The sequence below is a fragment of the Pongo pygmaeus genome, chromosome 9, assembly GCF_028885625.2.
Source record: "Pongo pygmaeus isolate AG05252 chromosome 9, NHGRI_mPonPyg2-v2.0_pri, whole genome shotgun sequence".
Lineage (NCBI taxonomy): Eukaryota > Metazoa > Chordata > Mammalia > Primates > Hominidae > Pongo > Pongo pygmaeus.
The window spans coordinates 20,864,292-20,891,326 of record NC_072382.2 but is presented as its reverse complement, the minus strand read 5'-3'; the positions used below and the strand labels follow the sequence as shown (position 1 = coordinate 20,891,326).

Genomic DNA, 27,035 nt, shown 5'->3' with positions numbered 1-27,035 from the left:
TCTGCAACCCGTGCCTGGCTCTGCATAGCTCTGGGAGACAGGGGAGAGGAGAGAGAACTAAGTTTAGGATGACAGGGACCCCAGAAACACACCCTGTAGCCTTGGGCCACTTACATCCTGCACCTCCCTGTGTTCCCATTTTCCCTACCTACACCTGGCAGGGCTGGGGAGTTGCTTAAGTGAGCAGTTATTTTCAAAGTGTGGTCCTCAGACCAGCAACAATCCCTGGGAATTATTAGAAATGCTTATTCTCAGGCCCCATGCCAGGTCTACTGAATCAGAAGCTCCAGGGGTAGGGCCCAGTGCCCTGTGTTTTAATAAGCCCTCCAGGTAATTAGGTTGCACCCTCAAGTTTGAGAACCACTGGTGTAAATCCTTGTTACTCAAAGCCAGCTGCCCCAGACAGGCAACATCAGCATCACCTAGGAGCTTGTTAGAAATGCAGGCTGGGCACAGTGGCTCACGCCTGTAATCTCAGCACTTTGGGAGGATGAGGCGGGTGGATCATTTGAGGTTAGGAGTTCGAGACCAGACTGACCAACATAGTGAAACCTCATCTCTACTAAAAATAGAAAATTAGCTGGGCATGGTGGTGGGCGCCTGTAATCCCAGCTACTCAGGAGGCTGAGGGAGAAGAATCACTTGAATCCAAGAGGCAGCAGTTGCAGTGAGCTGACACTGTGCCACTGCACTCCAGCCTGGGCCAGACTCCGTCTCAAAAAAAAAAAAATGCAGAATTTCAGAACTCTCTCCAGACTTACTGAGCTAAAAACTGCACATTCACAAGGTCCTTAGGTGATTCACATGTACTATGAAGTTTGAGAAACAGGAGTATAGAGACAGCAGCACAGTGCTTGGCAGGTAGCAGCCACGTCAAGTCACAGCTCTGGTTGTTACGCTGCTCTGCCATTTTTGTGACTCTGGAGAAATTGTTAAATATCTCTGGGCCCCTGTTTCTTCGTCTAAATGGGGATGATAGAAACATTATCTCATAGGGCCAGGCACAGTGGCTTACGCCTGTAATCCCAGCATTTTGGGAGGCGGAGGCGGGCAGATCACTTGAGGCCAGGAGTTCAAGACCAGCCTGGCCAACATGGTGAAACCCCCATCTCTACTAAAAATACAAAAATTAGCCGGATGTGGTGGTGCGTGCCTGTAATCCCAGCTACTCAGGAGGTTGAGGGAAGAGAATCACTGGAATCCAGGAGGCAGAGGTTACAGTGAGCTGAGATGGCACCACCGTACTCCAGCCTGGGTGGCAGAGTGAGACTCTGTCTCAAATAAAAAAAAAAAAAGAAAAGAAACATTATCTCATAGGATTGAATGTGAGGGTATTTATGAGATCCTGCGAATAAAGGATCCAGCCTGATGCCTGGCATTTAGGAATGTGCAATTCATGTTAGCTTTTATTCTTCTTTCATTATTTTTATTTATTTATTTTCTTGAGATAGGGTCTCACTCTGTTGCCCATGCTGGACCGTAGTAGGGTGATCATAGCTCACTGCAGCCTCAAACTCCTGATTCTCCCCCCTCAACCTCCTAAGTAGCTAGGACCATAGGCGCACACCACCACCCCTGGCTAATTTTAAGTATTTTGTAGAGACGTGGTCTTGCTGTGTTGCCCAGGCTGGTCTCCAGCTCCTGGGCTCAAGCATACCTCCTGCTTTGGCTCCCAAAGTGCTGGGATTATAGGCGTGATCCACTGCACCTGGCCTTCTTTCATTATTTTTACTTTTTTATTTTTATTTACTTTTTTTTTTTGAGACAGAGTCTTGCTCTGTCGCCCAGGCTGGAGTGCAGTGGCACAATCTCGGCTCACTGCAACCTCCGCCTCTTGGGTTCAAGCAATTCTCATGCCTCAGCCTCCCAAATAGCTGGGATTATAGACGTGTACCACCACACCCGGCTAATTTTTGTATTTTTAGTAGAGACAGGGTTTCGCTATGTTGGCCAGGCTGGTCTTGAACTCTTGACCTCATGTAATCCTCCTGCCTCAGCCTCCCACAAGTGCTGAAATTACAGGCGTGAGCCACCACACCCCGCCATTATTTTCATTCCAAATTCCTGATAGTGCCCAGCCATGAGCCTGTGGTAGGTCTTTAATAATTATTTGCTGGGATTAATTACAATAACCTAGACAACAGCCTTGGTATGCAGCAGGTGCTCAACACAAGACTTTTTCCTTCTTTCCTTCCTTCTCCCCCAGCTTCTCCAGCGGGATCCAGCCACTCCTCTGTTCCCTGACTGGCCTGGAGAATCCCACCTGACCCCCCACCCCACCCCTCTGTCTCTAGCTGGGGTTCCTTTCTGGCCCAAAGTAGGTCCAGGCCCTTGGAGTTATTTCGCCACCTGCTGTACATTATGGGAACTGCAACCCCTACGTGCCCGGTTGGGTGGAGAGAGATTAAACATTTGCCCACCAAGCCTGTGCTGAACGCATTCTGTGTGCACCCAGAGGATTCCACGCTGAGTGGGACCCAGGCCTCACCCTCAGGGAGGCCACAGTTAGTAAAGGAGACTGATGTGGAAATCTATAAATAAACGAAGTGCCGTGATAAAAGCAAACACAGCAATAAAACAAAAATGGCTGGGCACGGTGGCCCATGCCTGTAATCCCAACACTTAGGGAGGCCGGAGCGGGTGGATCACCTGAGGTCAGGAGTTCCAGACCAGCCTGGCAAAACCCCGTCTCTACTAAAAATACAAAAATTAGCCGGCGTCGTGGCACACGCCTGTAGTCCCAACTAGTCAGGAGGCTAAGGCAGGAGAATCACTTGAACCTGGGAGGCGGAGGTTGCAGTGAGTCGCAAACGCACCAGTGCACTCCAGCCTGGGTGACAGAGCGAGACTCTGTCTCAAAACAAAACAAAACAAAAAACCTAACAAAAACAATAGCTACCATTTACTAGACACTCACTACATACCAGGCACTGTGCCAAACAGCTCCTTCTTATCAGCTCAGGGTGCTGGGGGTGCCAGGGAGGGAAGGTCGATGAAACCGTGGCGGGTGTCGGTTAAGCAAAAGAAGGCTGGCCTCTGTGCAGCTGGGGACAGGCCTTCCCTCCTCCAACCCCCTTGGCCAGGAGCATCACAGGGCAGGCCTGAGCTTCCACAGGGTGACCCAGCCAGTCACCATGAGGCAGGCCCCAGGTGCCAGGCCACTCTGCAGAGGAGCCACGCAGGAGGTGACCTTTCCTATCTTGACTGAAACGGGCTCCTGGTGTGGAGGCCAAGTCTGGAGCCAGCCCCCTAGGAGAGCTCCAGGAGGCAGAGATGCCTGCGGGGTCGAAGCCTGCCAGCTGACTGCTGTGCCCTCCTCAGGACCCTGCTCCAGCAGCTGCAGAAACTCCAGACTCTGGTCACCAACAAGATCTCCAGACCTTACAAGATGGCCGCCACCCAGACTGGGACCTGCCTCATGGTAGGTGTGGCTCCCTCCACCACAGGCCCACAGGAGGAGAGTTCTTCCCAAGGCTGGCTTTTTCCAGGGTTGTGCAGAGCTTTGAGGATCAGTAACATCGTGGGCAGCGTCACCAGGGTACACCATCCTGGCGCCTGGTGGGCTGGTTCTAGCCAACCCCAGCCTCCTTCTCCAAGCCCATGGTGCCTTCTGCCTCACACCCATCCCTGACTGGTTAACACAGTGTAGATGTGTAGGTGACTCCAGTGGCCCCAGCTAGGGGACAGCTGGGCAGGTTCCTTGAGGAGGTGGCTTCCACAGGCCTTGTGCAGGGAAGGGCTTGGGGAGACTCAGGGAAGAACTGACATGGTTCTTTCTGGAACAGAAGGCAGTGAAAAGGCTGAGGAAACCCCTGGAAACCCGGAAGGCTCCCAGGGTGTGCTTCAGACCTCTTCCGGTCCCTCTTCCATCTTCTTCTGGAAATGGCCAGTCTCTTGCCACCTGGCTCAGCATACCCCGGCCCTCCGAGACCCTCAAGCTGTCAGGCGGCAGAGCCAGGCTATGGGCAGGGTAGTGTGGGCTCCCTGGCTCTCAGCACCTCCCGCTAGCCAGGCTCCCCAGAATCCTGCTGAGAAAGTGATGTGGCGGTGTGTCCCCCTCCCTCGTCCCAGCCCCAAGCCCCACCTGCACCTATTCCTTCCTTTCCTGATTCCTCTACCCCATAAGGGGACTTCACATTGGCCACTTCCCTCTTACTTCTAGCACTGCCTGTGGCGACCCCCCTACAATGGGCTGGGATGGCCTGGGCGGCCCCTGCCTTCCCCAGAGAGGATAGGAGACCCCACACGTAGGAGGGAGTGGTCGACTGGAGGAGCTGCTTCCTTGGGAAAACGCTAAGACTTTTGTGCCTGTTGGTTTGGGGGAGGAGGAGTGGGGTGGTCAGGGCCGTGGCCCCTCTTTGTCCCAGATCTGATGCCACTGTCTCTTTGCTACCAGGTGGCAGCCTTGTGCTTTGTTCTGGTGCTGGGCTCCCTCGTGCCCTGCCTTCCTGAGTTCTCCTCTGGCTCCCAGACTGTGAAGGAAGACCCCATGGCCGCAGACAGCGTCTACACGGCCAGCCAGAGTGAGTGCCCGCCTGTCATGCCAGCTCCCTGGGCTGGGGCTGCCCTGCCCCAGCCCCAGTGTCCGGGCAGAAGCCAGACATAAGAGAGAAGTCAAGTGTGGGGTCAGCATTATCTCATTTTGCCTCATTTTCCAGATGGGGAAACTGAGGCCCAAAGAGAGTCTATGTTTTGCTCAGTGTTTGTGGTAGAATTGGGACTAAAATACAGAGCTCCCGATGCCCAGCCTAGCTCCCAGAGAGCTTCAGGAGTGGCTTGCAGGAGGTGGGTTTAGGGGATAACAGGAATGTTCCAGCCCCGGGCCCCATGCATTATGGTGCCAGTGCTTATGGGGCATCTGCTAGGCACCATCAGTATCTCATGATAGGGACAACAAGTGAGTTTCAGCTCAAAAGCCATTTCCAATAAGGTGGTGGTAGCTGCCTGAAACACTGAGTTAAGAAGGACCCTGGGCCGGACGCGGTGGCTCATGCCTGTAATCCCAGCACTTTGGGAGGCTAAGGCGGTGGATCACCTGAGGTCAGGAGTTCGACACCAGCCTGGCCAGCATGGTGAAACCTCACCTCTACTAAAAATACAAAACTTATCTGAGCATGGTGGCATGTACCTGTAGTCCCGGCTACTTGAGAGGGGTGAGACAGGAGAATCACTTGAACCTGGGAGGCAGAAGTTGCAGTGAACCAAGATCACGCCACTGCAGTCCAGCCTGGGTGACAGAGTGAGACTCCATCTCAAAAAAAAAGAAGGACTCTGAGGCACCATTCAGAATTGACAGGAAGGAGTGTCATGATCCACTGATAATGTCTACCATGGACAGAGGAAGAGTAGCGGTGGTGTGGGTTCAGATATCTGCTGTTTCCAAGGGGGATAGTAAACGTACAGTGGTTAGGAGCATGGGGATGTCATGTCCATCGTAACCGGCACTGCCACTTGCTGTGTGACCAGGGGCATGTGTCTTAAGCTTTCATTTCTTCATCTAGAAAATGGGAGTGGCAATTTTGTACTTACTGAGCCATGGCTGTGAGACAGTGCATGAAACAGCACAGTGTCTGTGCTTATGAAATGAGCACGCTCAGTCTCTTAGAGCTCACAGAGGAGAGAATAGCTACATCACAGTAGCTGGCAAAGGGAGAACCAGGGTAGGGCCCAGCAAAGAAGAGTGTGGATTTCAGAGGCAGAGAATCCTTCAGGTGGACCCACAGAGGAACTTCCTGGCTATCCCTCATCACTTACCAGTCAGTCACTTACCAAGAACCACGTGTCTGGCAGGACAGGAGGAGGAAGAGGAAACAGATGGGAGGTCAGAGGAGGGAAGATTAAGGAATGAGTTTCAAGAAGGAGGGATATAGCAGGGAGGATGAGCTAGACATTGAGGGCCTTGAGGGGAGGAAGCTGGTGTGGGGAGGGTTAGGGAAAGAGGAAGTAGAGACAGGGAGAGTGAAAGCTCCTCCCCGGACACGTGCAGGCTGAGGAGGAGAGAACAGGGTGGTTACTAAAGGCGGGTGGGCAGCAGCGATGCAAGGTCTGGAGAGCCATGTGTCTGCTTTTCCAAGGCCACAGAAGCCACTGGAGAGAAAGGAGTGGAAAGAGAGCTGGAGTTGATGGATAAAGCCACAGTGAGAGGAGGGAATGAATGAGCCCCTTGGAGGGAAGGCAGTGGGTTTTAGGCCCAGGATCTAGGCTGGGTGGAGAGGAAGACACAACCCAGCAGGCAGATGGCTTTGGAGCAGGCTGGTTTGCAGAGCTGGCACATTGCACAGTTCCAGGGACCTCTGTTCACACAGACTACAAGGTCATGGCTGCAGAGCCGGAGGGGCAGCAGATCCCAGGGCCAGGCAGACCTGGATTCGCATCCTCCCTTCAGGCAGAACAATTTCCCTGAGTGCCTGGAGCTTCAGTTGCCTCCTCTGGGAAGCGGGGCTAAAGAAACCTCATTCCCTAGAGTTTCTCTAAGATTTTAACCACCCTACTTAGGTCTATGGGCCTTGGATAATGCCTAACAACTGATGGGTGTCCAACACATATTTGTGTTTTCCTTCTCTGAAGGGCAAATTAGGATCTAGAATGGGGAAGAGACTTATTCCAGGTCTCACAGAAAGTAAGTGGTGGACTGGCCGGGTGCGGTAACTCACTCCGGTAATCTCAGCACTTTGGGAGGCCAAGGTGGGAGGATCACTTGAGGCCCAGGAGTTCAAGATCAGCCTGGCCAACTTGATGAAACCCCGTCTCTACTAAAAATACAAAAAGTAGCCCAGTATGGTGGCATACACCTGTAGTCCCAGCTACTCGGGAGGCTGAGGCAGGAGAGTCGCTTGAGCTCGGGAGGCGGAGATTGCAGGGAGTCAAAATCGTGCCATTGCGCTCCAGCCTGGGAGACAGAGCAAGACTCTGTCTCAAAAAAAAAAAAAAAGAGAGATAGAGCAAGTAAGTGGTGGAGGTTAGAACACAGCTCCCAGATGCCCAAACTCAGTACCCTCTGCTAGGAAGAGGTGACTTTTCTGAGTATTTCCTGAACACAGTTTCAATCACTTCCCCTGTATTACCTCATTTAAACCTCTCATTTACATGAGGTTGGTCCTAGTATCCCCATTTGACAAATGACTACACTGAGGCTCAGAAAGGTTAAAGCAAAGTGTGTGGCTTACCTGAGGTCACACATCCGGGAAGTGTCAGAGCTGGGACTCAGATCCAGGGCCTGCGTCCTTAACCACTAGGCCATGAATGTGGCCAGGATGTTGAGGGAATCTTGGGCATGCCGCTCATCCTACACTCCCTCTCCAGTGCCCTCCCGGAGCCTCCTATTCTACGATGACGGGGCAGGCTCATGGGAAGATGGCCGCAGCGCCCTGCTGCCCATGGAGCCCCCAGATGGCTGGGAAATCAACCCCGGGGGGCCAGCAGAGCAGCGGCCCCAGGACCACCTGCAGCATGATCACCTGGACAGCACCCACGAGACCACCAAGTACCTGAGTGAGGCCTGGCCTAAAGACGGTGGAAACGGCACCAGCCCCGACTTCTCCCACTCCAAGGAGTGGTTCCACGACAGGTGGGTGGGTGGCCCCTTTCCCTCCTGAGGTCTCAGGCTCCACCTGCCTCCTGCCCACTCTTGGTCCCCACATTGGCCACACCCTCCCAAGGCCCCATCCCTACTGGGTCTAGATCCAGCTTGCAGAGGGTAAGAGGGTTCCTGCTGGACAGAGTCATCCCTGGCCTCTCTTCTCTCTCCAGGGATCTGGGCCCCAACACCACCATCAAACTCTCCTAGGCCATGCCAAGACCCAGGACATAGGACGTACCCCTGGCACCCAGAAGAGGAGTTCTTGCTCACTAACCCGGATCCGCTTCATGCCCCTGCCTCCTGGAGCTTCCCATTCCAGGAGAAAAGGCTCCACTTCCCAGCCCTTCCTTGCCCCTGACATTTGGACTCTTCCCTTGGGCCGACCACTCTGTTCTCATTCTCCTTCCCACCAGTATCCATCCGTCCTTCTCAGACAAACCACTCACTGGGTACCCCACCTCCTCTCTCATATGCCCACCACGACCACTGCCTCCCTGCCCCCACACCTGCACCCAAACAGACACATCAACTCACCCCACTCACAGACACCCCCTCACCCCACCCCCACTGTACAGAGACCAAGAACAGAAATTGTTTGTAAATAATGAACCTTATTTTTTATTATTGCCAATCCCCTAAGATATTGTATTTTACAAATCTCCCTCTTCCCTTCGCCCCTCCCTTGTTTTATATTTTATGAAGTTAGTGCGGGCTTTGCTGCTCCCTGGCCCAGGAAAGAGGGACTCCCCGACCCTCACCTGGCACCCCTCTGCTGCTGCCCAAGCCGCTGGGCCTTTTTAATTGCCAAACTGCTCTCTTCATCAGCTCAGCACATGCTTTAAGAAAGCAAAACTGAAAAAAAAAAAAAAAAGATGCAGCATCAACTCCTGACTTTGTGCCTTTCTTCATTGGAGGGGAGGGAAAGTAGAACCAAAGGGCAGGGAAACAACAAGGGCAAGTTGATTTTATATTCTGGCAGGGGATGTGGGGGTATAGGAGTATGAGAAGGCATTTTTTTTTTTTTTTTTGTAGTAGAGGTAGGGTCTTGCTATGTTGCCCAGGCTGGTCTCAGACTCCTGGGCTCAGTCTGCCCACCATGGCCTCCCAAAGTGCTGGGATTACAGGCGTGAGCCACTATGCCCAGCCTGTTCACTTTTTATTTTCCAATATTTTGTTGACTGATTTGTTATTTCCTCTTCTGTCTTTGGGCTTTATTTATAGCTTTTATATGTGTATGCTTTTAATTGAGGATTAGGAAGATAGTTCAGATAAATGTTTTTTATCTGCCTATTTAAGGAGAACCCCATGTATGTATGTATGTGTACATGAATGAATGACAAGATCTCACTCTATGGCCCAAGTTGGAGTCCAGTGGTGCAATCATGACTCACTGTGGTTTCAAAATCCTGGGCTTAAGCAATCTTCCCCCTCAGCCTCCCAAAGTGCTAGGATTACAGGCGTCAGCCACTGTACCTGGCCAAGAAGGCATTTCTATTGGGCTTTCTCTTCTAGCCAGGTGCAGAATTCAAACCAAACAGCCAAAGAATCTGCAGCAATTCACTCACCTCAGGGCTGCTCCAAGGATCAAGACAGAGTATCGAAGCCACCGTCTTGGCCTTTGGGGATGGCCACTGCAAGAATGGAGCCTCCACTGTGGGCCAGGCACTGTGCTAGACACTTCACATACTATACCCAGTTTGGTCCTCCTAAGACCTGCCAGTTTCTTAGTTCTTGTATCCTTTGCCTCAGCTGGATTGAAGGCACAGACTTCTAAGTCAGAAGAGCTGCATTTGAGTATTGGAGCTGCCACTTGCTAGCTGTGTGTGGCAGGTAGAATTCTAATATAGCCTCTAAGATTCCCATCCACTGGTGTACACGCCCTGTTGAATCCTTCCCCTAGAACATGGAGGGGACCTGCAAAGATGAGAGGCCATCACGCTCGTAATTAGATGATCTTTTCTGGAAACAGTTAAGAGATTTTGCAGATGTAATTAAGATCCCAAATCAGATGATTTTGAGTTCATTAAAAAGGGAGATGAGGCCGGGCACGCAGTGGCTCATGCCTGTAATCCCAGAATTTTGGGAGGCCGAAGTGGGCAGATCACTTGAGGTCAGGAGTTCCAGACCAGCCTGGCCAATATGGTGAAACCCCATCTCTTTGTAGAAACACAAAAATTAGGTGGGCATTGTAGTACACACCTATAATCCCAGCTACTCGGGAGGCTGAGGTAGGAGAATTGCTTGAACCTGGGAGGTGGAGGTTGCAGTGAGCCGAGATCATGCCACTGCACTCCAACCTGGGTGACAGAGCAAAACTCTGTCTCAAAAAAATAAATAAATAATAAAAAGGTAGACGATCCTGGGTGGGCCTGGCTTAATCAGGTGAAAGCCACAAAGGAAGGGACTGGGCCTTCCTAAATAGAGAGAGCACCTTCTGCTGGCCATGGGGCAGAAAGCCATGCTGTGAGGGGAGGGGCGGTTTCTAGGAGCCAAGGGTCCCAGTGCCATAGCAGCAAGGACCCAAATTCTGCCAACAACCTGAACACGCTCGGAAGATGACCCCAAGCTCCAGATGCAAACACAGCCTAGACAATACCTGGCTGCAGCCTGGTGACACCCAGAGGGAAGGACCGTGTTAAGCCATACCCAGACTGTGAGCCATGGACCCGGAGATAGGGAGTGTGTGTTGTCTGAAGCTGCCAGGTGGTAGTGATTTTCTAGGCAACACAGGACATAAGTAAGACACTCTGTAACCGGAATCTCTCTGAACCCCCATTTCTCCATTTGTAAAACAAGGCTGTACTGGGGACTCAAGGAGGTAAGTCATCTAAAGTGCTCAGAACAGGGCCCAGAACTAGTGAGCTCCAAGAAGCACCAGCTGTGCGTTAAGAGGCAATGTCAGGGCCGGGTGCAGTGGCTCACGCCTGTAATCCCAAGCACCCTGGGAGGCCAAGGTGGGTGGAACACCTGAGGTCATGAGTTCCAGCCTGGCCAACATGGCAAAACCCTGTCTCCACTAAAATACAGAAATTAGCCGGGCATGGTGTCAGATGCCTGTAATCCCAGCTACTCATGATACAGGGAAAATTGCTTGAACCCGGGAGGTTGAGGTTGCAGTAAGCCAAGATTGCACCACTGCACTCCAGCCCGGGTGACACAGAAGACTCTGTCTAAAAAAAAAAAAAAAAAGGAAAGAAAGAAAAGAAAAAAGGCAATATTGATACCATGTGCTACAGAGGAACTCACAGGGGGGCTAGGAAGGCACAGAGGAGAATACCTCACCCAGACCTGAGCAGCAAGGCTTTCTGGAGGAGGGGACATTTGCAGGAAATGGCCAGACATGGTGGCTCATGCCTGTAATCCCAGCGATTTGGGAGGCCAAGGTGAGAGGATTGCTTGAGCCCAGGAGTTCAAGGCCAGCCTGGGCAACATAGTGAAACCCTGGTCCCTAGGCAAATTTTTTTTTTTTTTTTTTTTTTTTTTGAGATGGAGTCTTGTTCTATCGCCCAGGCTGGAGGGCAGTGGCACGATCTCAGCTCACTGCAACCCCCTGCTGCCTTCCAGGTTCAAGCGATTCTCCTGCCTCAGCCTCCCAAGTAGCTGGGACTACAGGCACACGCCACCACGCCCAGCTAATTTTTGTATTTTTAGTAGAAACGGGGTTTCACCGTGTTGGCCAGGATGATCTCGAACCCTTGACCTTGTGAGCCACCCACTTCCGCCTCCCAAAGTGCTGGGATTACAGGCGTGAGCCACCATGCCCGGCCACAATTTTTTTTTTAAATCATGATAATAATGGCACATGCCTGTTGTCCTAGCTACTCAGGAGGCTGGGGCAGGAGGATCGCTTGAACCCAGGAGTTCGAGGCTGCAGTGAGCTATGATCATGCTACTGCACTTCAGCCTGGGTGACAGAGGAAAACCCCCCACTCTAAAAATACTAATAAAAGGCAGAAAAGAGGAAAAGGGGCATGCCAGGAAAAAGCAGCAGCCTGGGCAAAAGACTTCAAGGTGAGACAGAACAGGAAACATTTCAGAAAAGTCAAACAGGCCAGGCGAGGTGGCTTGTACCTGTAATCCCAGCACTTTGGGAGGCTGAGGTGGGAGCATCACTTGAGCCCGGGAGTTGGAGACCAGCCTGGGCAACATAGCAAGACCCTATTGAAAGAAAAGAAAAGAAAAGTCAAATAATTTACAATAGCCAGAAGGTATAGGCCAGAGACGCTAAGAATTAAGCCTGACTGATGAGCCAGGGCCGGATCCAGAGGGGTCACGAATGCCTTGCTAAGGCATTTGGACTTTATCACGCAGGCACGATACTTTCATACACAGAAGCAAGGGCACAGTGGTGGGATGGTGCGGACACCACCTCCAGCCACCCACCAGGAGAAAAGTGGGACGAGGCCAGGCAGAATCATGAAAACTCAGAACTGGCCTCCACGCCCCTTCCCCTCAAAGCTTCAGCTTGACCACCTCCAGTGACAGTGACAGAGACCTCACTGCCTGCTGCTGGGCATCAGTTTTAACTGCTGGAAAGCGTAGGCCTTTATAACAAGGCCATTAAAGGCTGGGCTCCAGATCCCATGCTGTTATTATTATTATTTTGAGACAGAGTCTCACTCTGGTGCCCAGGTTGGAGTGCAGTGGTGCAATCATGGCTCATTGCAGCCTCCACCTCCCAGATTCAAGCGATTCTCCTGCCTCAGCCTCCAGAGTAGCTGGGATTACAGGTGTGTACCACCACATCTGGCTAATTTTTGTATTTTTATTAGAGATGGGGTTTCACTATGTTGGCCAGGGTGGTCTCAAACTCCTGGCCTCAAATGATCCACCCGCCTCAGCCTCCCAAAGTGCTGGGATTACAGGTGCAAACTACTGCACCTGGCCTCACTGTTATTATTATTAATGATAACTTTTTTTTTTTTTGAGACAGGATCTCACTCTGTCGGCCAGGCTGGAATGCTGTGGCATGATTACGGCTCATTCCAACCTCCACTTCCCAGTCTCAAGCCATCCTCCCACCTTAGCTTCCTGAGTAGCTGGGACTGCAGGCATGTACCATCATTACCTCAAAGGCCCCAGGCCGGCGGTGGAAGTTGGGGAGTAAACCAGCCATGGGGATGTCATGATAGAGGGGTGTACAGGATATTAAGGGACACAGAGTATCATGTAATTCAGATGGAGGGGGAGGTGAGGGAAGGCAGCCGGAAGGAGGGTGACCCTTGAACCGAGGCTTCAAGGATGGGAGGAGTTGGTAAGACAGAGAAGGGGTAAGAGCATTTGGAGTGGAGAGAATGGCAAATGCAAAGGCATGGAGCCATGAAAAGCAAGACTAGGGTGGTGCAAGTGGGCTTTGATACACACATGTGATGGCTTCTGCCGCGCCAGTCATCCTGCTCGGATTGCCACAGCAAACCCTTTGTTATATCTGGAAACCAGGGAGCAGAATACAAGGAGGCACCTGGACAGACCTGAGAAAGGGTACCTCCTGGCCGAGCATAGTGGCTCACACCTGTAATCCCACCACTTTGGGAGGCCAAGGCGGGCGGATCACTTGAGGTCAGGAGTTCGAGACCAGCCTGGCCAACATGGTGAATCTCCGTGTCTACTAAAAATACAAAAAATTAGCCAGGCGTGGTGGCACACACCTGTAATCTCAGCTACTCAGGAGGCTGAGGCACGAGAATCACTTGAACCCAGGAGGTAGAGGTTGCAGTGAGCCGAGATCGGACCACTGCACTCCAGCCTGGTGACAGAGAGAGACTCCGTCAAGAAAGAAAAGAAGAGAAAGGGAAAGAAAGAGAAAGAAAGGAAGGAAGGAAGGAAGGAAAGAAGGAAGGAAGGAAGGAATGAAGGAAGGCAGGCAGGCAGGCAAGCTCCTTAAACGTCACACCTTAGGTGCCAGCTTGTTTACCCTCGTCCTGGCCCTGAGGAAAACCATGGCCCTTCCAGAGATCTAAAGAAAGAACACCTTATCCTGAAGGGGTGGGAGCCACTGCATCCTTTCAAGCCAGAGAGTGAAAGAATCAGATGTCCCTGCCCTGAGGCTCTGCAGAATGGAGAAGATGAGATTATTCCAGACAGAATTAGAAAGAATCATCAACAAGCTCTGACATCAAATTGGCTGTGAGGTCCAGGAGCAAGGGTGGGGCCTGAAATGACCCACTTGGAGGTCCTGAGTGGGTGATGAGGCTGTTGACCATGACAGGGATTCAGAAGGAAGAGCAGGTTTGGAGAGAAAGATTAGAACTCATTTTAGCACACCTGGCATTTGAGTTGCCTGTAGAACATTCACATTGTAAGTATAGGGCTTGGGAGAAAAAGATCCCAGCCAGAGATGAGGAAATTGTCAGCACTCAGGTGGTAGGTGAAAGCCTTGGGTCTGCATAAAGGGATGTGAGACAAGGGCAGGACTCCAGGGAAGAAGACATTAAGACTGGAGGGAAAAGGAGTGAACCAGAGGGCAGAGAAGGGATGGTCGGAGAGGAAAGAAAACCAGGAGAGATGAGTGCCCAGAAACTGACCAGGAGAGCGCTTCCTGGAGGGATGGCCACGGGTGTCCTCGCTACTGGAGTGGAGGCTGAAGCAGGAAGCTCATGTGAGCCCAGGAGGCTGAGGCTGCGGCAAGCTGCGATTGCACCACTGCACTCCAGGCTGGGCAATAGAGCAAGACCCAGTCTCTAAAAAAGAACTTTTTTAAAAATGTGGTTTGGGCCAGGCATGGTGGCGCACGCCAGTAATCCCAGCACTTTGGGAGGCTGAGGTGGGCAGATCACGGAGTCAGGAGTTCGAGACCAGCCTGACCGACATAGTGAAACCCTGTCTCTACTATACAAAAAAAAAAAAAAAAAATGAGCCGGGCTTGGTGGCGCACGCCTGTAATCCCAACTACTCAGGAAGCTGAGGCAGGAGAATCGCTTGAACCCGGAAGGTGGAGGTTGAAATGAGCCAAGATCACGCCACTGCACTCCAGCCTGGGCAACAGAGCGAGACTCTGTCTCAAAAAATAAAATAAAATAAAAAATGTGGTTTGGAGCAGTTTTTCAGATGGGAGATCATTGACCATGGTTATTTCTAGAACACAGAGCCAACAGAGGGAAAACCCAGAGGGCCACAGAAAGGATGGTAGATGTGGGAGGTGGGAATGGGATCCAGGAGAAGGTGGAGAGATCCACCTTTGGACAGAGAGGACTAGACAAGAAGGGAGAGCATTCTGTGGGTGCAGAATTTGAGGAGACAGGAAACCGAAGGAGTACTCCAATAACTGAGGTGTGGGAGAGGGGCAATGAAGGAGTACTCCAGTAACTGAGGTGTGGGAGAGGGGCAATGAAGGAGTACTCCAGTAACTGAGGTGTGGGAGAGGGGCAATGAAGGAGTACTCCAGTAACTGAGGTGTGGGAGAGGGGCAATGTGGAGGGTTGGCATGGGCGTGGAAGGGGGAGAAAAGGGACAGTTTGAAATAGTCACTCAGAAGAAGGAAAGACAAAGCTGACATTTAGTATGACCTCTCATCATTCATTTATTCATTTAGCAAGTATTCATGGGTGTCCCTTGTGGGCAGGGCACCATGCCAAGAATGGAGCTCAAACAAAACACAGCTCCTAAAGGAAAGGGCTGGAAATCTAGGCCGGGCACGGTGGTTCATGCCTGTAATCCCAGCACTTCGGGAGGCCAAGGCAGGCAGATCACCTGAGGTCAGGAGTTTGAGACCAGCTGGCCAACATGGTGAAACCCTATCTCTACTAAAAATGCAAAAATTGGCTGGGCATGGTGACTCACGCCTGTAATCCCAGCACTTTGGGAGGCCAAGGCAGGCGGCTCACGAGGTCAAGAGATTGAGACCATCTTGGCCAACATGGTGAAACCCTGTTTCTACTAAAAATACAAAAATTAGCTGGGTGTGGTGGCACGCACCTGTAGTCCCAGTTACTTAGGAGGCTGAGGCAGGAGGATCGCTTGAACCCGGGAGGCAGAGGTTGCAGAGAGCCAAGATCGCGCCACTGTACTCCAGCCTGGTAACAGAGCGAGACTCTGTCTCAAAAACAAAATACAAAAATTAGCCGGGAGTGGTGGCACGTGACTGTAATGCCAGCTACTTGGGAGGCTGAGGCAGGAGAATCGCTTGAACCTGGGAGATAGAGGTTGCAGTGAGCCAAGATCGCACCACTGCACTCCAACCTGGGAGACATAGGGAGACTTTGTCTCAAAAAAAAAAAAAAAAAGAAAAGAAAGAAAGAAAGAAAAAAAGAAAAGAAAAAAAGGAAAAAAAAAAAAAGAAAGAAAAGAACTGACAGCCAGGTGCAGTAGCTCATGCCTGTAATCTCAGGGCTTTGGGAGGCTGAGGCGGGTGGATCACCTGAGGTCTGAGGTCTGGAGTTTGAGATCAGCCTGACAAACATGGTGAAACCCCATCTCTACTAAAAATATAAAAATTAGCTGGGCGTGGTGGCGGGCGCCTATAATCCCAGCTACTTGGGAGGCTGAGGCAGGAGAACTGCTTGAACCTGGGAGGCAGAGGTTGCAGTGAGCCAAGATCGCACCACTACACTCCAGCCTGGGCAACAAGAGTGAAACTCCAACTCAAAAAAAAAAAAAGAAAAAAAGAAAGAAAGAAAAGAAAAAAAAACTGAAAATCTCTCATCTCCCCCTTTTTTTTTTTTTTTGAGACGGAGTCTTGCTCTGTCACCCAGGCTGGAGTGCAGTGGCGCAATCTTGGCTCGCCACGATCTTGGTCTTCCGGGTTCAAACGATTCTCCTGCCTCAGCCTCCCAAGTAGCTGGGATTACAGGTGCCTGCCACCATGCCCAGCTAATTTTGTGTGTGTGTGTGTGTGTGTGTGTTTTAGTTGAGACGGGGTTTTACCATGTTGGCCAGGCTGGTTTGAAACTCCCGACCTCAAGTGATCTGCCTACCTCGGCCTCCCAAAGTGCTGGGATGACAGGCGTGAGCCACCGCACCAGGACTGCATCTCCCATTTTTGACTAGTTACCCTGTGCCAGGCATTGGACTGAGGATCTGAATATCCCAATTAGGAATTTAAGTGATCTTCAGGGGTGGGTATTTTTACAGATGAAGAAAGGGAGGTTCAGAGAGGTGACTGACTTGGCGAAGGTCATGCAGCTGGAAAATGTCAAGGCTGGCATCTGAACATAGGTTTGTTTGGCTTCAGAGTTCATGCTGCCCCTCAACCCCTCTCCCCAGTCCCACTTCCCATGTCCTCTAGGCCTCCCTGCCTCCGCCAGCTTCATATTACTGCACAAGATCTAAGAACATTGGAGCTTCCTGAAGTAACTAAGCCAAAGAGCTCAGGGTTGGTGAGCTGGTCAAAGTGTGGTCATCTGTGGTCACTACCCTCTGCCCATTCATCCAAAGCCGTCTTCCCGGCCTGTGTTGAGAAGCAAGGCAAGGTTAGTCCCCATGCATAAGCCACCTGTTAACATGCCACCTCCTCAGTGCCATGTGTCATCGTCCCAAGGGGGCCCATCCCCAGTGTGTCCCCAGCAATGGAGCTGCAGTCCCCACACTCTATTGTCAGCCCTTGGCAACCTGCTTTGCCACACACATATGATGGCTTTTGTGGTGGCAGTCATCCTGCTCAAATTGCCACAACAAACCCTTTGTTATACCTAACCCAAAGCTCTGGAAAAAGGGAGAGTAGCTGTGGGCAATGCCTGGAGCTGGTATGGGCAGAGGCAAGGTCCCAATCCCAGGCAAAGTTCTGATCTCGGAGGGGTTGGATGACCTCAAGAGCCATTTGGCCAAACTGGGCACATATCTGATGTCAGTAACAGGTACCCCTGGGGTCTTTCCAGGGAGTGACGTAGGCAGGCTGGGAACTCAGCTCCAAAGCAGCATGAGATGCTTTGTGGGCTCTGATACCTGTGCTACACTAAGTATGATCTTGGCAAATCACTTAATCTCTCGAAGCCACAGTATCCTTATCTGTTATATGGTGCTCACTCTCTTAAAGATGCTAGGAGGGGTAAATGAAAGCTTGCACATAAAGCTCTTAGCACACTGGTCAGTTATGCAGTAAATTCTCAAAAGACATTAGCAATTATTTTCTGAGCACAGAGAATGAATGGGCTGGAGACGGAGATGTTCAGAGGAGTGAGGTGCAGCTGGGAGAGGCTGCAGAAGGTGGTCGGGCTGGTCTGGGGAGGGAGTCTCATTTTCTCCTTCCTCTGTGTGAAGAGCACAGACCACAGCTAAACGATAATGCAGTCAGCAGCTGGTCCTAAGGGGGAGGGGAGCTGTGAGGACAGAGGAAAGAAGCCTCACTTTAAAAAGGATTGAGTGGGGAGAACGCGGCAGGAAAGAGCTCAACAAAAAACCAACCTGGAAAACCAGCAGCTAGGCAGCTGGCAAGGGAATGTCAAACCCTGCCAGAACTACCATAATTCATCGTGTAGGAGGTTCCCCTGGCCCAGGCCGCTTGGAAATAGGAGCCAAGACTCCTGGAAGAGCAAACCCAAGGGCAGCTGACCCCCTTGTAGGGGGTCAGAGACAAGTGCCCCACCCTACCCACTCCAGCAGCAAGACTTCTTTAGAACTTGGCTCTCGGGAGGAAGCTCCCCTGTGACCAAGAAGTTGAATGCAATTCCACTCATCTGACAGGGAAGTACTAGACAGAGACAGAGATGGGAGGTGGAACTGAAGCAAGCTATTCCCTGCCCTTTGGGAAGCTTCCAGATTAGAGCGAAGAGGGCAAACTGCGGGAGGCTGCTACTGTGTAGCTGGCGGCATGATGAAGTGGAAAAGGGTGTGAGTTCTGAGGCCAGAAGCCCTGAATTTAAATCCTGGCCCCACCACTCACTGCCTGAGCCATCTTGAGCAAATAAATCACTTGAATGATATCTCCGTGTCCTCCTCCGTAAGACGGAGGAAGTGATAATATCTGCCACCCAGAGTTGTGGCGAGGATCAAATGAGATGTTAGTTATTGTTCAAGGGTAAAGGGGAGGCCCAGGAAATCGTTATGGGGCTGAAGCAGGGAGACTGTATCTGTACTGGAGTATTGGGGAGGGGTTCATGGGGGAGGTGGCACTTGACATGGGCCTTGAAGGGCACTGAACACCTCTTCCATAGGCAGGACAGGGAAGGTGACATACTCCAGGCAATGGGAACAGTCTGAGCAAAGGCACAGGGCAGGGCAGCTATGACAGAGCTGTCTCCCTTTGTAGCCCATTCTCTACCTCTGTGAGTCTGGTCCCTCCCACCTTCCCACACTCACAGTCACAGCTTCAGTGAAAAGAAAGACACAGACTAGATTAGACATCTGAGGCAGAGGGCCATGGGATCTGGGAGGAAAGAGAGTGTCGTTCAGCTGGAGCCATCCAAGGAGACTTCCTGGAAGAGGAGGCTTTTAAGCAGAGCCTCAGAATTTGAAGTACATCAATAGGAGATATCAGATGGAGGGGACAACCTAAATGATACTGTACAGGCCTGATGCAAGTTCCCAGAATAAGGAGCATAAGTGAGTGGGAGAAAACGGAAGAGCCTGGGCTGCAGGATGGGGGAAGATCAAGGCAGGCCTTGAGTGCCAGGCTAAAGTATAGGCATGAGGAAGCTAGGAAATACCACGGGAGAAGAGTAGATGCTATGGCCAGAAAGATGAGTCTGGGGCCATGAAGAGGAGGTGAACACAGAGAACATCAGAGAAGTTCACCAGGGCCCCACTGTAATCCAGATGGAGGGTTCACCTGAGGAACACTGCAAGGACAAGAGGAGGTGACCCAAGGAGGAACCATGGGATTTGGAGGGAAAGAAGATGGGGGAGTCCAAGATGGACCCCAGGGAGAACTCCAGTCTTTCCTTTTGGAGTTGGCTTCTTCCCTATCTCATCAGCCTCTCCTGACCCAGCAGGCTGATTAAATCTGGGAGACCCTGGCCCTGAAGCCTCCGTAATTCAGGTCCTAGGAGGCCTCCCTGCCTTGAGGAGACACCACCCGCATCTGGGGCCCTCTCTAGGCACGGTCCAGAAGAGCTCTAGGCCTGAAGGTAGTGTTACCCGCCATCGGGTCCATCCCCAAATTCAAGGTATCCCTGGGTTATGTTCCCTCTCCTGTGCCCCTTCCCCAAACCTAACTGGGTCTCTAAATTCCAGTGGCGCCGACGGGGTTAATGTTGGCTCATGTCACCGCCTCTGCACACCCCCGCTCCAAACCTGCCAGCTGCAGCGGCGAATGCCGAAGCCCGAAAGCGAGGGACCAGGCAGCCGTGGGGGTGGAGGGGACACATCGCAGCAGCTGAGTGACAGGCAGCGGGGTGATGATTGGCAGCTGCCGAGCTGCCTGGACTGGGACCCGGGCAGGGGCGCAGAGGTGGTCGCAGGAGGCGCCCCACACCCCGGGCCTTGCGCCCTGAGCTAGGTTCGTGCCCGTGGTGGGCTGGGCCGGGCTCGCTCCCTCCGTGCCCTGAGCGGGCGGGCTGGGCGGAGCGGCGCCCTCCCCTCCGGACCCCACCGGCTGGCGAGTGTCTCTAAGGTGACACTCGGGTGCGCGGCAGCAGCGGCGGTTGCAGGAGCTCGCTCTCGGCCCGGGCTCCGGCTCCGCTCCAGCCGTCCGGGGGTGCCGCGGCGCGCAGAGCGCAGCACCCCGACTCCAGCCGGGAGCCCCCGCCCCCCGGGGCGCAGGAGGACCCCGGCCGGCCTCTCCCAGGCGCAGCGCCCAGCATCTCGCTGCTCCTGTCGTCTAAGCGTCGGCGTCGCTAGGGACCTGCGGAACCCGGCGCTCCCCTCCCTCCCTGCCTCGCGCCCCCGGCCCGGGCGGACTGGAGACTCGAACTTGAGCAGGGTGCCCGAAAGGCCGCGGGAGCCGCTGGCGGAAGGCGGCCGCACGATGGCCGAGGGGCAGGGCGGCGGAGGGCAGCGCTGGGACTGGGCTGGCGGCGGCCGGGCAGCCGAGGAGGAGGTGGTGCGGCGGCGATGCCGGCGCGGGGAGGAGGCCCAGGTCGCGCAGCCCTGGCCCGAGGGTTCCCGGGGCACGGCCGCTGGGCCCCCGGTGGAGGAGCGTTTCCGCCAACTGCACCTACGAAAGCAGGTGTCTTACAGGTAAGGAGGACGCGGGCAGAGGGGAGCGCGGCGCTTGGGACCACCCCTCTCGCAGGCGTCATTGCACAAGCGTTTATTGTGCGCCCGCCGCCTGCCTGGCGCTGGGAGTTTAGAGATGACTGCCGAGGGATCTCTGTATTTCGTGTACAGCGGGAAGGAGGCAGCTTCTGAGACTCCTTCTCTGCCTGAACCGTGAAAGCCCTATTCATCCAATATGCAGTGGCTGAGGGAACTGTGTACCAGGCGCTAAGGAGAGGAAAGAGCCATGACATTGTTCTTACAAACCTCTATCTGCTGGGGAGAGCCAGGAGATGCCCCCTGGCCCTTCTGGTGGAAAAAGGAACCCCCTCTTCATTCAACAGGTCTACCCTGAGCTTTCCCGTGGGCTGAGTCTGTGCTAGGCACAGGCTTGTGGAAGTGACTGAGAGGCTCCCTGCCACCACGGTGGAGACCCTGCTGCCCAGAGATGGGGAACAGAATTCTCTCCTGAACCCCCGTGCCCTAGCAGGCCCTGGCTGGCAACCTCCAGGGGCAGAGGGAATCTTCCCACCCCCACCCAACATCTTCTTAATTCAACTGTCTTCTGTCAGTGTCAGAGTCTCTTGGCCTGCCACCTCTGCCCAGAGGGTCCTGGAGGAGCCAGCTGGAGTGGGCCCCAGAGGTCATCAAAATGACCTCAACTTGGACTCGCTGCCCCTCTCAAGCCCTTGGCCCAGAGTGACCTCCCCTGGAGAGTCTAGCAGGGCCACTAGGGCAGCTGTGGTCCTTAGAGCCATCGGCCTGGTTGGAGAGGACAAGTTCCCTGTCCGCTTACAACCATGGGGCGTTTGGGATGTGTCTGAGGCTGCCCTGGTTCTCCCAGTGGCTTCTGGGAAGACGTTTCATAAAACTCGCCCAGCCCTGGGAGCTTGAAAGGCCTCAGTATTCTTAATGGCTCTGGGGCCATCAGGGCTCCATCACTTGGGGGAGGAAGGGACAGAAGGGGAGGGGATTTTCCAAGAAGAGAGATGCTCAGAGCAAATGGGAAGCAGGCCAGGTTCCCATGGGCCCTACCTCCACCTTCCAGGGTGTACTAGAAATCGTGGGTACACGGGGCTCCATTACCAAGTTCTTCCAGAACACCACGCCCAGGGGAGTGCATCATCCATCCCATGCCTCTGGCTGTAGGTATGAATGTCCCCCTGGGGCAGGAGGAAGTGCAGAGGGACTCACAGGGGATGCAGCAAAGAATGGAGACTCCTGGGATAAATGTCAGCCTGGGAGTCAGAAGACCTGGTTTCTACTCTCAATTCTGCCAGAGACTTGTGTGTCCTTGAGCTGGACAATATCTCTCTCTGGGCGTCAGTTCTTTACTTTTAACATAAGGGGATGACCCCGAGGTTTGCCTTAGCTGTGGGTCAGAGACAAATCACAAATGGAGGCTGGGCGCAGTGACTCACACCTGTAATCCCAGCACTTTGGGAGGCCGAGGCAGGAGGATCACTTGAGGTCATGAGTTCAAGACCAGCCTGGCCAACATGGTGAAACTCCGTCTCTACTAAATATACAAAAATTAACCAGGCGTGGTGGCAGGCACCTGTAATCCCAGCTACTTGGGAGCCTGAGGCAGGAGAATCACTTGAACCTGGGAGGCAGAGGTTGCAGTGAGCCGAGATGGCGCCATTGCACTCTAGCCTGGCGACAGAGGGTGACTCTGTCAAAAAAAAAAAAAAAATCACAAATGGAGGCCAGAGTGGAGTAGAGACTTAGAGGGCAGGGAGCAAAGAATAATTGAATAATTAAAGGGCTGAGATAGAAAATGTTGCACACGTGCACGCACACACACACACACACACACGCACACAGCGGCAAGGGCTGGGATTCCCCAGGTGGCCCCAGAATGGAGGCCCCTCCACAGCCCAAACAACTTGGGGCCTGTAATCACCAAGGATGCCAGGTAATCCCACTGAGGTCCCCCCAACCCCTGCCTCCAGGTTACCTGTGTGAGGGCGGCAGAAAACAACACCAGGGTGGACTCCACTGTCACCCTTGGACAGATGAGAAGGATAGGGCATCTCCTTACTCCCTGGGGTTAGTCTACGAACCCAGTCTCAGTCTCAGAGCTGGACAAGGCATCAAGGCAAGCAGAGCCCCTGGTAGAGGACAGACAGACAAGCCCTGGGAAAGATCCAGCAGCTCTTTCAGGCCCAGGGGTCCCCAGGGGAACAAACTGTGCTCCCTGGCTAAGCCCTCTCTTGTGGCTGCTGTCCTGGGTGGCCTGTGGCCGCCTGGCGGGGGGACTGGGGGACCGGGGGCTGGCAGGAGCTCAGGCCCACGGTGGCCCTTTTCACATCCTCCACGTGCCACAGTTCCGTGCAGCTCTGGCTGGCAGCTAAACCTCCTACCCTGCTGTGCGGAGTTGCTAAGAAAAGCAGTTGAAAGCCCTTCCCAGAGCCAAAAGGCTTTTAGACAGAAATGTGGGGGCAAAAAAATCTGAGGGCAAGGAGTGGAAGCGGAAGTGGGCTGAAGGCCTGGCTGCTTCTGACGTAAGTGAGGACGGGGGCTTTGGCAGGACACTAGAAGCTTAGAGGGGTGTGGGGTTTTCTCAGAAATAGGTTTCCTTCGCCTCCCAGTGCCAGCATGGGCTGGAAGCAACCCTGGCAGCTTCTTTAAGTGGATGGAGAGATGGCGGGTGTGTGCCAGCAGAAACTCAGACACCTGGAAAGGCAGGGGAGGGGGGAAGGGCAAGAAGGCAGGAAAGAAGGCAAGGGAAGAACTTCAATGGGGTAGGCCCTTGTTTGGTTTAAATGGGTCCTGGTTTCCAATAAGTCATAAAAAGGCAGGGCAGGTCCAGGCATGGTGACTAATGCCTGTAATCCCAGCAATTCTGGAGGCCAAGGCAGGAGGATCACTTGAGCCCAGGGATTTGGGACCAGCCTGAGTGACACAGTGAGACCCTGTCTCTACAGAAAAAAAAAAAATTTTTTTTTTTTTGAGATGGGGTCTCACTGTCTGTCACCCAGGCTGGAGTGCACTATCATGATCATGGCTCACTGCAGCCTTGACTCAGGTGATCCTCCCACCTCAGCCTCCTCAGCACACACTATCATGCCTGGATAATTTTTGGTATTTTTTGTAGGGATAGGGTTTAGCCATGTTGCCAGGCTGGTCTCGAACTCCTGGGCTCAAGCGATCGCCTATCTTGGCCTCCCAAAGTGCAGCGGTCACAAGCGTGACCCACTGCTCCTGGCCTCTACAGATTTTGTTAAAATTAGCTGGGCGTGGTTGCATGCATCTGTAGTCCCAGCTACTCAGAATGTTGAGGTGGGAGGATTGCTTAAGCACAAGAATTCCAGGCTGCAGTGAGCCATGATTGCGCCACTGCGCTCGAGGCTGAGAGATAGAGTGAGATCCTGTCTCTAAAAAAAGTGGTGGGCAAGGCAGTGGCGCCTGAGATCTTGCATCTCCATCTGGAGGGAAGGAAAAGTAACTCTCATCCTAAATGATCAGGGTTGGGCTCAAGAAACCATGGGAGAGCAGGCTCCAGCTAGGTAAAGCCAGAGTGGGGCAAGGGATGCAGGGCTTGGTCTAAAAAGATCAGTTCAAAGATGCAGGATTTGCAATTCCAGAGTTAAACTCAGTGGTTTCCAAACTGGATCACCTGGGGGTCTCTTTTAAAATGGGTTCTTTTTTTTTGAGACAGTCTTCCTCTGTCGCCCAGGCTGAAGTGCAATGGCGTGATCTTGGTTCACTGCAACCGCCGCCTCCCGGGTTCAAGCAATTCTCCTGCCTCAGCCTGCCAAGTAGCTGGGACTACAGGCGCCCACCACCACGCCGGGCTAATTTTTGTATTTTTAGTAGAGACGGGGCTTCGCCATGTTGGCCAGGCTGTTCTCAAACTCCTGACCTCAGGTGATCCGTCCACCTCGGCCTCCCAAAGTGCTGGGATTACAGGCATAAGCCACCGCGCCCAGCCTTAAAATGGATTCTAAAGCCCTCTCCCTAGAGGTCTTGCTACAGGTGTATAGGGTTGGGCCTGGATGCCTCCACGCTAAAAACCTCTCCCAGGTAATTTTGACAGTGGAGCAGGTTTGGAAACCACTGGTTTTGCCTGTGAAGAAGCCGAAGGAAAAAGAGAAAGGGGCAGGGCAGGAAACAAACAAACAAAACAAAAAAATGGAGGGAGAGGGTGTCCAATGTGAGATGACTCATTGGGATGTGGCTGGCGGAGGGCTTCCCTGTGCTGAGTTCTGTTTTGGCCCCAGAAGGGCCTCTAGGAAGAACCAGTGCCTGTACCTGATGTCCTGGGTGTGGGCCAAGCATTGCCTGAAATGGAAATATGGGAAACAGTCCCTTCCCTTAACAAAAGTATGAGCTCCATACAGGGCGAGACAGTAAATACTTTAGGCTTTGCAGGGCACTTGACTCTGCCATTGTGGTGCAAAAGCAGTCATAGACGACGTGTAAGTGAATAAGCGGCCAGGGTTCTGCTAAAACTTTATTCACAGACACTGAACTTAACATTTCGTAGAATTTCAGCAACGCAATACCATTCTTTTGCTTTTTCCCACTCATTTAAAAACTTAAAAAGCATTCTTGCCGGGCGTGGTGGCTCACGCCTGTAATCTCCGCACTTTGGGAGGCTGAGGCAGGTGGATCACCTAGCTCAGGAGTTCGAGACCAGCCTGGCCAACATGGTTAAATCCCGCCTCTACTAAAAATACAAAAATTAGCCAGGCATGATGGTAGGTGCCTGTTATCCAAGATACTCGGGAGGCTGAGGCAGGAGAATCGCTTGAACCCGGTAGGCGGAGGTTGCAGCAAGCCAAGATCACACCACTGCACTCCCGCCTGGGCAACAGAGCGAGACTCCATATCAAAAAAAAAAAAAAAAAAGCACTCTTAGCTCCTGGGCCCTACAAAAACAAGCAGCAGGCTGGATGTGGCCCCAATCCAGTAGATGGGACAGGACAAGCTCATGGGAAACCAGAACTGAGGCATCGGAATGAACCTGAGCATGGCGGCGGGCGGCTCCGTGGCACATGCATCCCACCTAGAGAAGTCATGCAATGCCCGTGCATATACGCTTCCGGGTCAGAGAGACCTGGGCTCCAATTGCAGCCCTGCCCCTTCCTAGTTGGGTAAGAGGCTTTCACTTCTGACCCTGTTTCCTCACACGGAAAATGCGAGCAATGATACCTTATCAAGAATGTGGCTGGGAAGATTCAAGAAGATACCAGATGTCAACTTCCTGACTCAGAGCACGGGTAAAACAAGTTAGAGCTTTTGTCCTGTGTAGCTGGACCTCTCCGTGGGTTCCAGAGGCCCTGTAAGGTGTGGAGACGGAGGCTGGCCCTGAGCCACAGATGGTGGTGGGACCCGGGGGTGCTAAAGTTTAACAGAGACTAAAAGCAAGGCTGAGCATGCGCGCATGTCCCAGCCTACGGTCCTCCCCCTTCTCCACCCCCGCAGAGGGGCTGGGGGCAGGGACTGGGCACCAACTGGCAGAGGAGGATGCCCCCTGCCGTGGGCACGCTGCTGCGGGTCCACGACTCCTCAAGGGAGGGGCACCTGATCCAACTCTCCCTGTGGCTATTTACCAGAAGCTAAAAATAACCCAAGAGTGACAGGGAGATGGGGCCGATTTGTAATTTAAATAGCAACAGGATAAAGCAAGGAGCTGCCAGAGATCACATTCTGTCCTGAATTAACAATGCAAAACCAGCGGCAGAGAGCTGAGCTGAGCAGGGGGAGGGGACCACGGCAGAGGAAGCCTGGGGTCCATCAATTTTCTTTCCTTTGAAAAGGGCGGGGCCCAGGCCCAGCCCGGAACTCCTTCCCTCCCCTCCGGGACCTGCAGTTCTTGCTGATCAGTGAGTCAAAGGCCAGAGAGGGCAGTGCCACACTGTCCCAAAGGCCAACATGCAGGGATTGGGATCCCAGGAGAGGGTCTTATCTGACCTCATTTTGGCACAAGGAGCTTGGGACGTGCCCCCAGCAGCCCATGTCCCCCAGTCCCCACACCAAGGGGCACAGCCACTTCGGCATTTTGGAGGGAACCTGGGAAGGCCAGTTTGATCAGTGGCATTTGAAGAACTTATTTGGTGGCCCGCTGAGATGGTGGCCTGTGGGCCAAGCATCGGGAAGCCTGGAGTGGAGTCTCATTTTTGCCTCAGTTGGTGCCTTTCAGAGTTTTCAGAAAGGCCCCTCCAAGGTCCAGAGTGCCAGGGACAAGGGTTAGTACCAACTGGGGAAAACCTCTCTTCAATGACATACAAATAGGGTGGGGAAGGAACTGGGACTGGACTCTAGGCTTCTGAAGGGCTCCAGTGTGACTGACAAGGGCTCTAGGCCTATAGATGCCTAGAAAAGAAGGCTAATCAGAGACTGCAGAGTAGGCAGTGCTTTGGGGGCCAGTGGGCCGCAG

General features: G+C 53.0%; 2 protein-coding genes across 3 annotated transcripts in view; both read left to right on the top strand.

Annotated features, from left to right (window-relative positions):
* CREB3L1 (cAMP responsive element binding protein 3 like 1) overlaps nucleotides 1-8,463 on the top strand; it is a 44,526-nt gene extending 36,063 nt beyond the window's left edge. Inside the window, exons 9-12 of the mRNA XM_054439769.2 lie at nucleotides 3,322-3,421; nucleotides 4,397-4,523; nucleotides 7,303-7,567; nucleotides 7,750-8,463. Of these exons, the coding sequence (XP_054295744.2) occupies nucleotides 3,322-3,421; nucleotides 4,397-4,523; nucleotides 7,303-7,567; nucleotides 7,750-7,786 (529 nt within the window). The 3' untranslated portion in view covers nucleotides 7,787-8,463. The remainder of the gene's footprint in view (nucleotides 1-3,321; nucleotides 3,422-4,396; nucleotides 4,524-7,302; nucleotides 7,568-7,749) is intronic.
* An 11,604-nt stretch (nucleotides 8,464-20,067) lies between these two features.
* Nucleotides 20,068-27,035, top strand: part of DGKZ (diacylglycerol kinase zeta) — a 47,337-nt gene continuing 40,369 nt past the window's right edge. The window contains exon 1 of one of the 2 annotated variants that reach the window (XM_054439756.2): nucleotides 20,068-20,629. In XM_054439756.2, the coding sequence (XP_054295731.1) occupies nucleotides 20,418-20,629 (212 nt within the window). In that variant the 5' untranslated portion in view covers nucleotides 20,068-20,417. The remainder of the gene's footprint in view (nucleotides 20,630-27,035) is intronic. The other variant, XM_054439755.2, reaches the window with a different exon arrangement.